General features: G+C 37.6%; 1 protein-coding gene across 4 annotated transcripts in view; it reads left to right on the forward strand.

Moving 5' to 3' along the window:
* Positions 1–207: 207 nt before the first annotated feature.
* Positions 208–15853, forward strand: part of KDM2A (lysine demethylase 2A) — an 89026-nt gene continuing 73380 nt past the window's right edge. Inside the window, exons 1-2 of one of the 4 annotated variants that reach the window (XR_001595291.2) lie at positions 208–509; positions 1681–1805. Coding sequence is in view for 1 of the 4 variants with exons in the window: in XM_016132540.2 (XP_015988026.1) it covers positions 1764–1805 (42 nt within the window). In the remaining 3 variants the exon portion in view is untranslated. Of the gene's footprint in view, positions 510–1680; positions 1806–7124; positions 7245–15853 lie in introns of those variants that run through there. The other 3 variants (XM_016132540.2, XM_016132554.2, XM_016132563.2) reach the window with 3 other exon arrangements.

Below are 15853 nucleotides of genomic sequence, written 5' to 3' on the forward strand. Positions count from 1 at the left end.
GCCCGGGCCCCCAGCCCGGCGCGCCGCGCCGCTCCCGCCCTCTCCGCCCCCCGGGGCCGGGGCCCGCGTTCCGGGGGGCCGGGGCGGCGCGGGGAGCCTCGGGCCGGCCGGTCTCAGCTGATCGGCCGCCGCTCCCCGGCTCCGGAGGCGGCTGGGCGGCTGGTGGCCGAGGGCACGACGAGGAGGGCGCTCCCCACGGCCGGGGCTGGCCCGGGGCTCGGGCTCGGGCTGCTGACCGCTGGCCCGGGGGAGGCGGGGGCGCCCCGGGCTCGGCGCCGAGGGGTCGCGCTCCCCTCTCCTGACGCCTCCGACTCCCGGTGTCCAAAGCCAGAAGAGGAGGTTTGATTCAGCAACTGTTTCCTCTCTTTTCCGGGTCGCTCTGACCCTCTCTGGATACTGGGTTGATCCACGGAAAAAACTGAAGACGACGTTTGGGATTTAATTTTTCCTCCCAGTTTTTGGAGTCTTTTACTTCTCACTTGGACAAGAACTCAGGAGCAAAATCCCCGGTGAGCTTCCCCCTCCCACCCTCACCCCCCCTTTTGGAAGTTTGGTTCGCTGTGTTATCTAAAGACTTAATGTAAAGTTTCTATTTCTTTTTCTAATGGGAGAACCATTGGAACGCCTTTCCCAGGGGGAGTCCGGCGCGATTTGTCGTTTTTCCTCTTCGGCCCTGTCTGCTCCTGAGCCCGGGCGATCCTTGCCCAGGGGGTGCAAACACGGTTTCCCTCCCGACTCGGGCGAGGGCTTCCTCCAGGAGGGCTCTGTCGCGAACTGTTCTTGCAAACTGTGTCATCGGGTCCTCTGGTCTCATAGCAGTTTTGAAAGGATGCTATGAACGTGGCTGTAATGTAGTTACAAAAGGGGGGGGGAATCTGCATTTCCTAGGGAAGCCATTATCCATGAGAATGTTTTGAAAAATGAAAAATCTTATTATGGATCGGCCGTCGCGCAAACCCGTCTTTATTTAATTTTGGGGAAAAATGTATTTTACTGATATCTATGGTTAATATCCTGTATTTTATTACTTTATCCAGAAGGATCTGATGGGATTTTTTTTGTCCCTGTTTTGCAACTCTCTTAAATTTGTTTCAGAGTTGGACACATCTTAGGTTGGGGTGGAGGGTTGGTTTGGGAATGAAAAGATGGGGGGGGGAGTCTAGGAAGAAAGGCCACGATTGTCGCTTACTAGAAGGATATGAGTCTTCGAATCCTAATTTCTTGTCCTCTTTTTATAGAGTTAGTCTGTCCTTCTTTAGTTTCTAATTACCAGTGAGAGAACTAATTTGGTTAGGATCTGGATTCGTTCAGTGCCTGCTTCACCTGGTCAGCTCTTTAGAGATACCGAAGTCCTGTCCACCCCACGCACTTTCTTCCCCCTTCTAATGTCATGAAGGGGAGCTTGCTGATTGTATTCCATGGGGGAGAAAGAAGCGGTGTGGTTGGTCCACAGGGAACTGAAACCAACATCCCCTTTTGCCTAGGCTGGGACAGTTGTAATGTGATTGATGTTGATCATGACATGGGACCACTTGCCCAAGAGGAGAGAGGTCCCAAACTGATGAAGAGGAACCAGATTTCTTAGCCTTTAACTTAATCCATATCTTAAATACTTCTTTTTGTGAAGAGAGACCTTGAGTTTGGGGATGAGTTCTCATCTCTGCTCATATCATTCTTTAGCGTTGCAATCTGGTTCCTAAGGAGGAAGAGGAAGGCAGCCCTGGAGTGGTTTTTTTACAGTAATTTCAACAGAAGAGTGAGAGATGGAACCCGAAGAAGAAAGGATTCGTTACAGCCAGAGATTGGTTAGTATTTTCCTGTCATTTTTTTTTTTCCGATTCTGAAGCAGAATAACTAATTTGTTTCCATTTGTGAACATACTGTGATTAAAACTTTTCAGGTGGCTTTTCTGTGCACTAGAGAAGGAAAGGTATATATTAATATCTTTATTAGATATTAGATGGAGTCTTACTATTCATCCGGTTTGGAAATGGATTTATATGTAGCTTCTAAGTTCTACAGAAACCATTGCAAGTCACAGGGTTTGGGATTACAACGTGACAGAAATTCCTAATTTTGCAATACTGACATTGTAATAAATTAGAGTAGAATGTAAATTTCAGAGGTAAAACTGTTTGAGTAAGGATGGTTCTGTATAATTTTTATTTTTGGATTATGATGTGCCAGGGTTTGTGGTTTTGAGCTGGGGAGTAGAACTATGGAGCCTTTTTTTCTTCTTCTTCTTTTTTTTTTTTTTTTTTTTTAAAAAAAAACAAATTCATACTTTGATAGTTTTAAAGAGTGGGGGGGGGGTTGATTGAGAAAAGATAGAATACCGGATGCTGATGAAGTTCTGTATTTTGTATTTTGAGAGGGATATATGAGATCTTGTTGAAAGAAAGTTTTACTTAGTAATGATTTGGAGGGAATTCGTGCGTATGTGCATATGAATACTTGCTCTTTTAGGCCCTGCTTTCCTCTCAAGGCTTCTCTCAAGGAGTTTAAAAATTTGATTTTGTTTCCCTAGTCGAAGAGCTTTATAAATATTTTCCCATATTAATATTTTCATCATATACTTATTTTAGAAATTTGAATTTGTATTTGTATAGCGGAGTATGAATAAAGCTACAGAATTATATATATCATGTGAAATTTGGTGAACTGAAAGACCTAGAAGATCACTAAAAGAATTTATGGTGGTTTTATTTGGCTCTGCGTTTTAGACTGAGTTTGGAGGGAAAAAAAATGATTCTTTAATCCATTTTCTGATCACTCTTTTTGAGAAAAAGCTACTTTTTTTGTTTGTTTTTTGATGTGACTGTTAAAAAGTTGTGGCGTGTATTGGCAAGTATATCCAGCAGGCACATGTTCTGCCAAGGCTTATTTCAGAGATTTGTCTCCCAATCCATGTGTTGAGATTATCATTCTTTAAGTTTTAGGAATGAAGTACTTCAGTAGTGGAATTTTGTATGTTTAGGATTTTTGTTTTGTCCTTTTTTGAATTAAACTTTTCTGTGGGAAAACAAAAGAGAGAGGTTGCTTATCATGTCAAACTTGTAGAGTTGTTGAGCCATTACATAAATATCTGAGGGATCTTGGATCCAGTCTTTCAAAGAGAGAGCCTTTCACATTTTTGAATAAGGTCAAGTGGTACTAGTAAGGAGATCCAAGGAATCTGTGATTTTTGTCCTGGTAAAATTTTTTTGTTGTTAATTAAAGCGATTGCTACCTGTTGCACATGTTAACCCTTTCCTTATCTAACCATTTTTTTCTCTTTTGGTTCATGTGCAATTGTAGCTTTGTGAAGAAAGTACATCAGATATTTTGGGAGATCTTTGTTACTTAGAATTTTGGGTAATCTTGAAGTTTAGGGTGACTGATGTCTGTTTTCTTTTCTAAGATTACATGACAAAATCATATTCGGAGTGTAAATCCTTTCCATAACATAACTTTTGGTAGGAGAGCATATTGGCAGCTTCTTTATGTTGCAGTTAGCCTACCAAACTTTTAATGTCTGGTGAGTACTCATATTCCAGAATTTTCTACTCATTAAGTTAAACGTTGAGGAATTTAAAAACGTATAAAGGTATACAGGCTACTCTTTATAGTTTATATTATATTTTTAACACCGCGTCTGTCTTTAAAATAGGTCAAAGTATAGAACTTACTTTTGTTTTGCAGTTATTGGCCATGGAACATAAAGTTTGAAAGAGACAAAAAGGACAGGTTAACTAATTTGCTTAGTGATTAAAGATTATGTTGGTGTCATACAGTATATGTCAAATTTAATTGAATCACCTATTACATTATTTAGTGTTATTGACTATTACCTCCACGTTGTTTTGGGGTACTAACCCTAAATGGTCATCTTTCTGTGACATAGCCTTCAAAATAGCCTCTTGGGAGAGAAAACATAGTACCTGTATTAAAAATCTTGAGTCCAAACTCATTTCCGACCAAGAATGACTTTTTTTTGGTATTCAGGACCCTTTACCCATCTTTAAAAAAAAGTAGTATTCTTATTAATAAAAATACTATTCATGACCGAATAGATCTTTTAATGCTTTTTAGTGACATAGCTATTTCAAGTGCACAGGCTGAATTTGGTAAAGTAAATTTTGATATGTTTGTGTCATCTTTGTGACAAGTCATTTAAAAAAAAATCATAAATAGCTAGTTTAAAAAAGTTGGCTTTTGCCAAACTATTATTTACTTATTACATATAGAAGAGAATTGTACCTTTTAAGATGATATGTATGTGTAGACTTCGGATATAATCTCTACTCTCTGGAACTTGAAAACTTATTTTGCAGTGTAGGAAATGACAAGGGGGGAAGTAACCAATGTTTTTTTAAAAGCAAGGTAGTTTTTTTTTTTTTTTTTTTTTAATGAAAAGATTAGTAATTTTAGCAGATAGATTCCTAGGACAAAGCCAGATAGATTGTCAAGTCAAATTGATATACCTGAGAAGGGCAGAAGCTTCAGTTTTGGTGATGGGTAGATATTTGGTTGTCCTGAAGGAAAGATTTGTTTTTATGTTTTAAAAAATTTAGATGTAGGACCATATTGAGAAACGCTGACAGGTACTAAAGATGGAACTTTTTTTTCATTTGGTTTCAGGAGCCAAAGTGTTGGAGTACTTTTAGATCTTTGATGTTTGTCGCTGTTCATTTTTATTCAAGTTTATAGGAAACATTTAGCATAATATCTTGTAGTTTCTTAATCTAAAGTGTTAGTTAAATCTTTAGCAATTATAACTGATGATCTTTTAGGTTTTCGAAATCACCAATTCTGAGTAATCATTATTGCATAGAAAATCAAGGGCAAAATAATATGCATTAAAAGTAAATGCTTAAGATTCCTATGTTGTGTAGTATGATGACCTTCAGTTTTAACTTGAGATGTTTTTCATTTTCATTAGAAATGATGATCTTTGTTATATTGGATTATGTCTGTCCTCCACCTGTAAAGTAAAATTCATTAGCCTCTGCCCAAGGCAATTGTAGAAACAAATGAACACCTAAATCAATGTAAAAGAAAGGGAAGACAATATACTTAAGGGTAAAGAAGTTAGGTACCCTGAATATTTTTAAATTCACCTAAGTCTAGTGGTGTTATTAGAAGGGGGAGATGTTGATTTACTTGAGAATTCAGTTTGCTTGTCAGTCTTGATGATGAGATTAAGAGATTTTCTCAAGGATAATGTTATACCATCAGATGTTCAGTCCTGTTAATGTGCCTTGCCTATGATTATCTCTGAAATAGCTAAATCATTTATCTATGGCAAGAAACTGAAGCCATGATGAGATTCCCACATTTCTTTGGGTTACCCTTGAAATTGTCAGATTTAGCAGCAATTACCAGATTATCCCTTTTACCAACAGTTCCACTTTGAATGACCCCATTCTGAGGTCCTTGACCAGGAATGGACTAGACAAAATAAAGTCCTAATTTTAAGCCATTTTTCCCCCTTGAATCACAGTGTCATATTGTTAACAACTAGAAAAAAATGATGGATGATCTAAATTGTCGAATTCACTTATTTATAACTATTTCATTAGACTTCACCTTCACTCTGTGTTCATGGAGGAGTACGTTCTGAGTGTGTCAGCCTCCTTCCTGATGATGTAGGAAAACATGTTGCCCATTTTTCGGTGATTCCAATTGCAGATGATGAGGAAACTAATTCTTTATTCTTACGCATCAGCCTTCTACAGTTAGCTGTGTTTGGGCACCAGAGTAAGGACTGTGTTTATAAAGCCCTATCACTTTCTCTTGTTTTATTTTGCTGAGCACTAATCACTGCCTACCATATTTAAGTTTGTACATGTCTCTCTATTAGAGTGTAAACTCCTTGAGAGTTGGGACTTTTTGTTTATGGTGTATTGGATGCTTTGAACGGTGTCTGACACACAGAAAGTGTTCAATAAGAAGCCTCAAAAAGAAGAGAAAATACTTAGTCTACAATATAGAATATTTATATTGTTGGAAACCTTAAAAAATACTTTTCTTTACTACTAGTTTTCTCAAGTGCTAGGAGTAAGCCACTAATATGGAGGAAAATTTGGTGTGTAGGGATGAGTAAAATATCTGGGTATTGGGTCTTGCAGTATATATAACCAGAAAGTCTAAACTATAACAGATGAAAACTTATGCTTAGCACACATGCCAGATGAACATATTTATAGTATTTGGGCTATTAGAACAAATAAGAAAATGTCTAGTTAACTTTGAAAGCTGATTCTGAATTTAAGTTCTCCTATCTCTAACCCTGTCCTAAATCCTCTACATAAGGTTTTTGGTTACTTTTAGACAACCTTAAAGTTGTGAAGTTGCAAATGACGGTGTTTTATGTTACTCTCAAGTGTTGGTTTTGGCCATTAAGTCAGGGAATTGATACATTTATTGCATACCATGCAGAGGGATGTACATTCATTTTATATCCTTTTTAATTTTTTTCCTTTGGAAATAGATACGCTTCAAGTTTCATTAATTTGCTTTGTTTATCTCATTTTCTGAATAATGTATTGTTGTGTTATGCTTTCACATCAACAAAGGTTAAAATTCAATAAATATTTATCCTGTGCCAAGTACTAGGCTAGTTTCATATACATTACCTTATTTAACCTTCAAAGTAACCCTGTAAGGTAAATGATATAGTTTCAAACCTTAGTTTTATTGTGGAAATGGAGGATTAGGGAGGGGTCCTGACTTGCCCAAGATCTACAGAGTTGGTCAGGAGTGGAACCAAACCTTGAACCCCATGTTTTTTCTCTCACATCATACAATCTCTCTTGTGATTCATTTCATACAAAAAAAAAAAAAACAAATGATACCCATTTGTTGTAGAAAGCTGTAGATCAGTACTCTCTCTTTTTTTGAGGCTACTTTAAAAATTTCTTTTCTAACAGATGCTTGCTTAACATCCAAAATGAGGTAGCTATAAATATTTGACAGCCAGTATTTAATCATGTTTAAAAAAAATTGGCACATTCTTTTTGTGAACTTTGAATTTCTTGCACTTGATCTATTAAAACAGCAGTATTTGTGTAGTTTGTATGTATGTCAAACCTTTTTTTTTTATGCATGTCACTCATATCATTGTTTTCTGTTTTAAATTTTAGGTTCTTGGGGGTTTTCTGTATCTGTGAGTACTTGGTAAAAACTTAAACCATAAAGATAAAAGGCAGCAGATAGTAACCAAACGTGGTTTTGGCAAATACATTGGTGAAAGCCTCCTTCAGGTAGGTAGAGAGGAGGAGGGAAGAGGGTGGCCTTGCAGGAGGTAAATGTAGCATAAGCTTTACTATGGAGTGGGAAACCTAGAAGGCCTATTCTAAAGACGTTTATTAGATTAGTGGGACTAAAGTAGATTTGTGAGGCACTATTGATAAGGTTTCATTTTAAACAATTATGAAAACCAAGTATGGAACAATAGAAAGCCATAAGTTGCAGTTTATTTTGAATAGAATAGTAATCAAAGTGGTGTTTTAGGAGTAATTTTTTTTGCGGTTTTAGGTCAGGGAGGTATCTAGAATAATACTGAAGTGGGTTACCTCTTAAGGTGATAGGTACCTGAAATCCAGGACAGTGGTTCTCAAAGTGTGGTCCTCTCACCAGCAGCATAAGCATTAATTTGGGTATTTGGGAACATGTTAGTAATGCAGAAGCTTTGGTTTTGGGGCCTGGCAATATATGTTTTAACAAACCAGATGATTTTGATGCGTGCAAAAGTTTGAGAACCGCTGCTCTGGTGTGTAAATAGAAATGGAAAGGAAGGGATAGAAGCAAGACATGTTGGCAATGAAGGGACTGCCAAAACTTGGTGACTAATGTATGGCCGTGTATTACGATGGAAAAGAGTGCTTGATTAGGGATCATGAGCCCTGAATACTAGTATCACTTCTGTCACCAATTGTGTCCTCCCCCGCCCCCTTTGTGGTTTCGAACAAGAGAATGAACCTGTCCTTGAGGTACCAAGTGATTTCTGAGGATTTTGGAGGCAAAGGCAAATGAAGAATTGAGGTGGACTCTAGGTTAATGGGAAGATCAGAGGGAGGGGTTTTTGAAAGGAGGAGTAGAGAGCATGGGTGGATGATTTAGACAGTTGGAACAGATTTGTTTAAAGCAGAGTTTCTCAACGGGGGGTGATTTTGCTCCAGCAGGGGATATTTAGCAATATCCAGAGACATTTTTGATTGTTAGACTACAGGAGCACTACTGGTATTTGAGTGAGCGAGTAGGGGCTAGGGATGCTGCTGAGCCGTTTTAAATACATAGGCCAGCCCCACCCTCCAACAAAGAATTATCTGGTTTGAAATGTCAATAGTGTAAGATTGAAAACACTGATTTAAAGGGACATAACCAGTATATAGGTTCTATCTGTGTTTCCATCCAATCTGCTATTTATTTTAGAATTTTAGAATTTTAAGTCTAACACAAACCGTCTCGAAAGTACTCTCTCAGATTGTGTTTCCGAGGGCTTTGCCCAAGGTAAGCATGAAGCATTTTTTGTTGTTGAATTTTCAAAAACTAATTCATGGCCATGGCAAGTCCTCAACCCAAATGCATATTTCTTTATTACTCATTTTATTCTAAGATCAACTTATTAGGGAAACCAAAATAAGTATTCATTGTCTTGAGATAAATAATTAAGTTATAACAAGAAATTTTATTTTGACGTTGTCTTTGAAAGATAGAAAAATGTGAAAACTGCAGTGTTGATGTGAGCAAATATTGAAGTATTTTGAATTGCCCTTCATCTGAATCCCCCGTGAGCGACCCCGAGAAACGACCTCATGAGCTGGTCGTAGCCTGCAGTGTGAATTCAAGGATGCCTGACCGTTAATCCATCTCTTTGTGTCCCTGGATCACAGGGCAGTGATCTGGCAAACCCACTCTTGTTTCTGACAGTGACCTTAAGAAAATGTAGATTTGTAAATATAGTGATAATTTTATACTGCTTTTATAGTTTCTAGCGTACTTCTCTGTTTCTTGTGTCCTTTGATAACAATTGTAGGGATTGCTGGAACCTCAGGCATGGCGCTACTACATAGCACAATTCCAGAAGGTGTCATTCACATATCTTTATGTGAAATATGCCCTTGGAGTTACGCAGTGTACAAAAATAATGGTGACCCTTTTTCGGTGGGTGAAATAAAGGAAAAGACACCTGTATATTTGAAACATCACTCACTCCAGTTCTCAGCTAATTGAATTCTTAACACTTTGAGATAAGCTCTAATTCCTAATTTACCAGTCTGGAAACTGAGGCATAGTGCAGTTCAATAACATGACCAAGGTATCGAGTTAGGAAGGGAAAGAGCCAGGATTCAAAGAAGGCAGTCTGGTTTTCAAGCCTACTAAGCTATACTGCCACTTCTTCACCTTTGTTGGAGCACAGTTTGTAAATGTTTTGCTGATGAATTTGGGATATTTCCCAGATCATCTTTTCTTGTTCAGGAGATTCATTCACTGAAATGTTTGTTGAATGCTTATACTGTGCCAGGCACTTTCCTTGGGTCTTGCTTTTTTTTAGAACTTCCAAATAATACTGTACTGTGTTTTCTGATGTGCTGAATGCTTTGAAAAAATTAAGAAGGTGATGAAATAGTTGTATGGTGAAAATCATTTCTTGAGATCAGGTCATCTCATCAGTAAAGACTTCTTTTGAAGATGGCATTTTGTAACTGAGACCTTAGTGATGAGCCAATTTTGTGAAGTTTCAAGGACATAGGAGACCAGATCTGGGTCAACAGAGCTCTAAGTAGAGGGACCAGCTAATGCAAAGCCCTATGGCAGGAATTAAAAGATATTGCAAACCCTTAACCACGTGGCAGACGCCATGTAAGGCTCTTGGGATACAGTTCTGAGCAGGGCAGGCATGATTCTTTTGTCATGAAGCTTACAATATGGTGGGGAAGTCAGACATTTAATAAATACACTGATAATGTTAATTATAGTGATGCAAAGGACTACAAAGGTAGATACAGGTTGTGAAGAGAGTGTATAATAGAATGACCTGATCTAAACTTAAGGAGTGGGAGGAGGCATCAGAGAACACTTCACCTGAGAAAGCCTTTAAAGCTGAGAACTGTAGTGAGTGAGAGGTAACTAGCTGTAAAAGAGAAGTGACTAACATGCAAAGGAAGGGATTTGACATACTTGAGGAACTTACCAACCAAACAAAACCAAAAGGTCCAGTGGAACTGGAAAGAAGTGAGTGGAGGAGAGACTTAGAGTCTTGACAAGATTGTTAGGCGTCAGGTCAAGTAGGGTTTTATCCTGAGACAGTGTAAGGTGGAAGTTCTGCAGAGGAGTAATATGCTTGTACTAATTGAGGTTGGTAGACACAGAGTGGCTTACAGAGGGTGAGAGGGAGGAGCCAGAGAGGTATGAGGAAAATCAAGAGAACAAGTTGTGTCTTGGAAGCCAAGAGACTGTGATACTTAACTGTCTATCAGGCATTATTCTAAGCATTATTGTATCTTTACTCATTTAATGCTCATGACTCTATGAAGTAGGTGCTTTTACTGTTTCTTCTATGTTATAGATCAGGAAAATGACACGAAAAGGAACTGCATGTATAATTCGCCAAGACCTTTGGGTAGTAACTAGAGAAGCTGGTTTCAAACCCAGGTTCGTCTAGCTCCAGTTTGTATTCTTAAACATCACTTGATACTGGTAGTGCTTCAGAGAGGAGGTGGATACTGCTCAGGGGCTGAGTACACTGAAGACCGAGATTTCTGTTGGATTGGGCAATATAGAGGTTATTGGTGACTTTAAACAGGAGTTTCAGTAGCATTTTGGGGCAGAAGACATTCTTCAAAATAAACATGAGAATACAAAGACAGCAAAAGAAGTTTGGCAAACTTTGATGGTGGAGAGAAAAGGGGTGGAAGTTGTAGTCGAAATGCAGGATCCGGAGAAGTTGTTAAGGGTTTTTGTTTGTTTAGGTTTTTTTTTTTTTTTTTTAAGATAGAAAAGACAACTAACATTTTTTGTTAATGGCATTATCAGCTATTACTTCTTCCTCTGTTGTCCTTCATATTTAATCAGTTGTTCAGACCCGCTGGATTTTGATATTCATATGTCTTGTAGTTCCCACTACACTTTTAGTTCTCACTCTTAGTCTGGACTGTTGTAGGAGCCTCTTTCTTAGATTTTTTTTTTTTTCTTCCAGGTATCTTTTCCATTATTATTCTGTGTTCCCAACATTCTGGTCATGTTCCCATCCTCTGTGACATTTCCATCCTATTAAGTCAGTGGTGGTATGGGATGAGCACTGGACTTTGGTTCAATGAGACCTGATTTTGAATTTCAATTTATAATCTGTGTAATCTTGGGCAAGTTACTTAACCTTGATGAACTTTAATTTTTCATGTGTGGAATGGCGAAAATAAGACTTAACTTTTGGAAATTGTTTGTGAGTGCTTAGTTAACAATAAGGTTTTGCTATCGTAGGCCCAAACTCCTTAGCCTGGTGTTCAGGCCCCAGTTGACTGTTACAGTTTTATTATCTACTTTTAAACTGTATGTGTCTCAGCCAAACCAAGCTACCTGCTTGTTTTTTCCACATATTTGTGATATTTTGTCTCTCTGTCCCTACCTTGGTTCTCATCCTCTAAAGCCCTTTTGCAATATTGTTTTCCTAATCTCACATACTGAAGGAAACCTTTCTAGAGTCCTCATAATTTTTTCTCCCTGCCATTTATGATATCTAACTGGATACAAGATAGAAAATTTAATTATGTCTAGGTTGTATGCTCCTTGCCAAGTTAGGACTTCCCAGGTACATACATAGCACAGCACCATATACATCATTGAGACAGTAACATTACTGGTTGGTTAACCTTGCCATGAAGACAAAGCAGAATGTAATTACTTTACTCCATTCTGTGGTTAAGTGCTGACAGTGGTTACAGGAGGGTGGAAGTCTGAACACAAAGAGAAGGGGAACCAAGGAACAAGAATTCGCCATATCTTATTGCCCCACTTCTGGTCATAGGAGAAAAGAGAAACCGACTGCTCATGTTCCGTAAGACCTTCCAGTTACCCTTGCTCTTACGTTATGCTCAGCAGGCTACTTTTATTAGTGTGGTTCCCCTGTTCCTTGATATTGGGAAATGGGTTCCTTGGATAATGGGCGTAAGTATTCATAGTCAGTAATGCTCGGCATTGTGAGAAGTTAACTGACAGCCCTTTTGTAGAGTTCAGTACTAGCTTACCAAGATTTTTCCTTTGAATTTTAAAGGAGACAGATATGCACTTAACAGTAATAGTACCCTACAAATGCTTCTTACGTGCAAAGGTTTGAACACCGTGTGTAGAATCCTAAGGTGTCATCTTCATACCTTAACTCAGACCCTTTTTTTAGATGATTTCTTTGACTAGGTCAGATCTTTGTGTTACAAGTTTTCATAGTATAGAATACCTCTTATGCATGGCATTTAACAAATTGCCTCTTTCTATTTACTTGTATTATTATTCGATTGTTTCCTTTTACAGTGTAAGCATCATTAAAGGCTGCTACCGTATCTTTTCTCACCATTTTATCTATCCCCTTGCTTGGTGCAGTACCTGTCCACAGTAGGCACTTGGTGGATTTTTTTTCTGTGATGTGCATATCTAAAATATTCTTTGTCCCACCCTATTCTATCTTCTTGGTAAGCTAATAATTATCCTCTAAGGCCCCCAGATGTTCTCCTGAGTTCTTCCTTATTACATTCCCAAGGCACTTATAAATGCATTTCTTTTGTGGAACCAGTCACTCTGTATTGTAATTATTTGACCATTAGTTTTTTTTCATCTGGCTAGAGTAGACTTCTTTAAGTCAAGGACCATGTCTTACTCAAATACTCAAAAAATGTCTGTTGACTTTAACAAAAATGTTATATACTTTAAAAAATATCTATATAAAAACAATAACAACCCCAACAATGGAAAGGACCTTAGATTGGCAATCAAGAAACCTGTTAGTTATCTGAGCTTTATTTTATTCACCTGCAAGTTCTTTCTCAGTGCTAATAGTTTAAACCAGGTGTTGCCATAGTGTGACCCCTGACCACATTACCTGGGAACTTGTTAGAAATTCAGATTCTCAGGTCCTATCCCAGAATTGATCAGGAAATCTCGGCGTGGAACCCAGCTGTTTGAACAAGCTGACCAAGTGATTCTGATAGATGGTAAAATTTGAGAAGCACTGGAATTATTTTAGTCTTTCTGTTTTTCTGTGTGTTCAAAAAAATTAGAGTTAACTAATTTAAATTTTATAGTTTAAAGTTATTTTTAAAACTTTTCTTTATGTGTGTTTCCTACGAGTTGAACTTGCAAACATTTTTCTGAACTACTGATGATAGCTGTATAGGCAAAGTATCTTTGAGTCAGAGGCAGTAGATTTAGAAATATTTGAAGATTGCTTCTTAATGTTTTTAATGCTGCTTGCATTTATATCTATATGTTCATATCTCTCTCTATATATGCATTTATGTATGCGTGTATTTGTATCTAGGTATGCATCTAGCACATATGTTTTTCTCTCTGTCAAAGGAAACTTCTCAATGATGGGTGGTTAAGGGAAGGAAAAGATAAAGTACAAGCCTTTATTAGGCAGACTTGAATGAGTGGTATGGCTGAATAAGTATCAAAAAGTAGAGATTGCTTTTTTTGCAGTAGCAGATACACATACTTATTTATTTCCTATACATAGGAGATTTCTTAGCAATAGATGTTTGTTTGCCCCAGGTTGTTGTTGAGAACTGAAAAGTACTGATTATCGTTGATATTCATTTACTTCCTGTAGGGGGAGTTGCACACTTTACTAATGGAAACCAAATTAATAGATAGTATATCTCAGATGCATATTTTATGCTAAGTGCTTTATGTGTGGCCCACTTCCACCATTGTTTTGGCTTAATACTTTGAGTTTCAATTTACTATCTGTTAAATAAAGGGAACTTTTTAAAAATAGAGTTCCTAAAAATAACTTTTTAGATACAGTGATGCTGCCTGGTTGAACGCCTCCGGGATTTAGTAAATAGTATCGTGTTTGCTCCGTATACCTCTTGTATCTTTAGTTATAACCCATCTCAGACTTTCTAAATTGAAGAAGGCTGTTTTTTTTTTTTTTTTTTTTGTCTTTTGTGCATGGAAGTTGCTTCTTTTTTTTCTTTAATGTAATTGCCTTTTTCCAAATCTTTTCTACTTAGTAACTATTTCTTGATGTGGCTACCAGAACTATAAGAATTGGCCTGGATTTAGAAGTTTTGGGGGTTTTTTGTTTTGTTTTGGTCTTTTGCTTACTTATTCAGCAAATAGTATCTGGTATGTACTGTTGGTATTTAATGAATATGTTGGTTATATGGAAATGAATATCCTGTACCCTGTCCTCATAGTCTGATAAGAGCCATATAAACATATGATTAATACTGTACTGTGATAAATAGAATTTAGGAGGTACAAAGTACAAAAGCAAGAGGAAGAAGGGAGTGAATATGGAGGAAAGAAAGTCTTCAAAGAGGTTAAGTACTAAGTTGGATATTTGAACATTAAATATTATCGAAGCAGGCCAGAGGGTGAGGAAGGAATTTCAAGCAGAGAAACCAGTATATATAGAGGCAAAGAAGTATTAAAGAGCACTACAAGCTCAAAACAGCATTCATTGCCAGTAGTTCAGTGTTATTGGAACATAAGAATGGGAAGGGATGCAAAATGTGAGTCATGTTAAGTTGTTTGTACCTTATGCAATCAGTAATGAGGAGATAGAGGAACTATAAACATGGGGAAGACTTGATCATTTTTCTATTTTAGAAAGATTGCCCTTGGAGGGTGTTGTGGAGAATAAGCTAGTGAGGGAAGAATTGTTGTGACAAAGAAATGAGATGAACATTTATGATAAGTTTAGAAAGAAATGATAACTAAAGTCTTGGTACCAAGAATGGAGATGGAGGGGAGACTGAGTCAAAGTATTTTGGAACAGAGTTGATTGGCCTTGGCAATCCTATTAGATGTTCTTGGAGAGGAGGATGACTCTTGGATTTTTGGGTTGAGTTCCTGGTTGATGGGTGGTGCCACTGATTGAGAGAGAATATCATGGTTTTATACAAAGGTAAGGCTATAATTCTGATTTATATTAATCTTTATGTTTATTGTGGCATATTTAATTCACCAATTGTTTATTGAATCTATTTTATGAAGAACCCTACCAGAGATTCTGGGCAGATGTCATGAGATAACACATTTGGATGGCTTATTTTTAATTAGGTAAAAATAGTTCAGAAACCACACATATTAATTGCTACATGAATTACTTAGTTCTTCTCTAGGCCTTTTACTTTATGTTTGCCTGAGTCAAAGGCTAATAGTATAATTCTCATTCATTTAGCTTTTTAAGCCCTTTCTCAGTTTGTCCCCCTGTATTTGAAATGTAACTCTATGTTGTATTCTGTATCATTCATGAAAATATTAGGAACTGGCCCAAGCATTATGTTGTAGGGGACACAAACATTGCAGACATTTACATCTGTTCCTTATTTTTAAATTTTTTACCAGTTCTTCATATGTGATACAAAATTCTTCCAGATTCTGTATTTTTAAACTTCTAGAGAGAAGCCTTGTTAAAGGTTTTTATAACTCTAAATAAATTATATTTCTTCTCCCTTTATGGAATCCCATGTGGCCATTGTAGCAGCACGTTCTGGAAAGCCCCTGCTCTGATACTCATGCCATCTGAAGTGAAGTTGGAACTTTGAAGGACTCTAAGTTGCCAGCCATGTGCCAAGGGACTCCACTGGGTAAAAGTAAAATAGGAATGAATTTCTAGCACCATGATCTGGTGTCAAGTAGGTGGTGGTGG

This window comes from Rousettus aegyptiacus, unplaced genomic scaffold (assembly GCF_014176215.1).
Source record: "Rousettus aegyptiacus isolate mRouAeg1 unplaced genomic scaffold, mRouAeg1.p scaffold_m13_p_5, whole genome shotgun sequence".
NCBI lineage: Eukaryota > Metazoa > Chordata > Mammalia > Chiroptera > Pteropodidae > Rousettus > Rousettus aegyptiacus.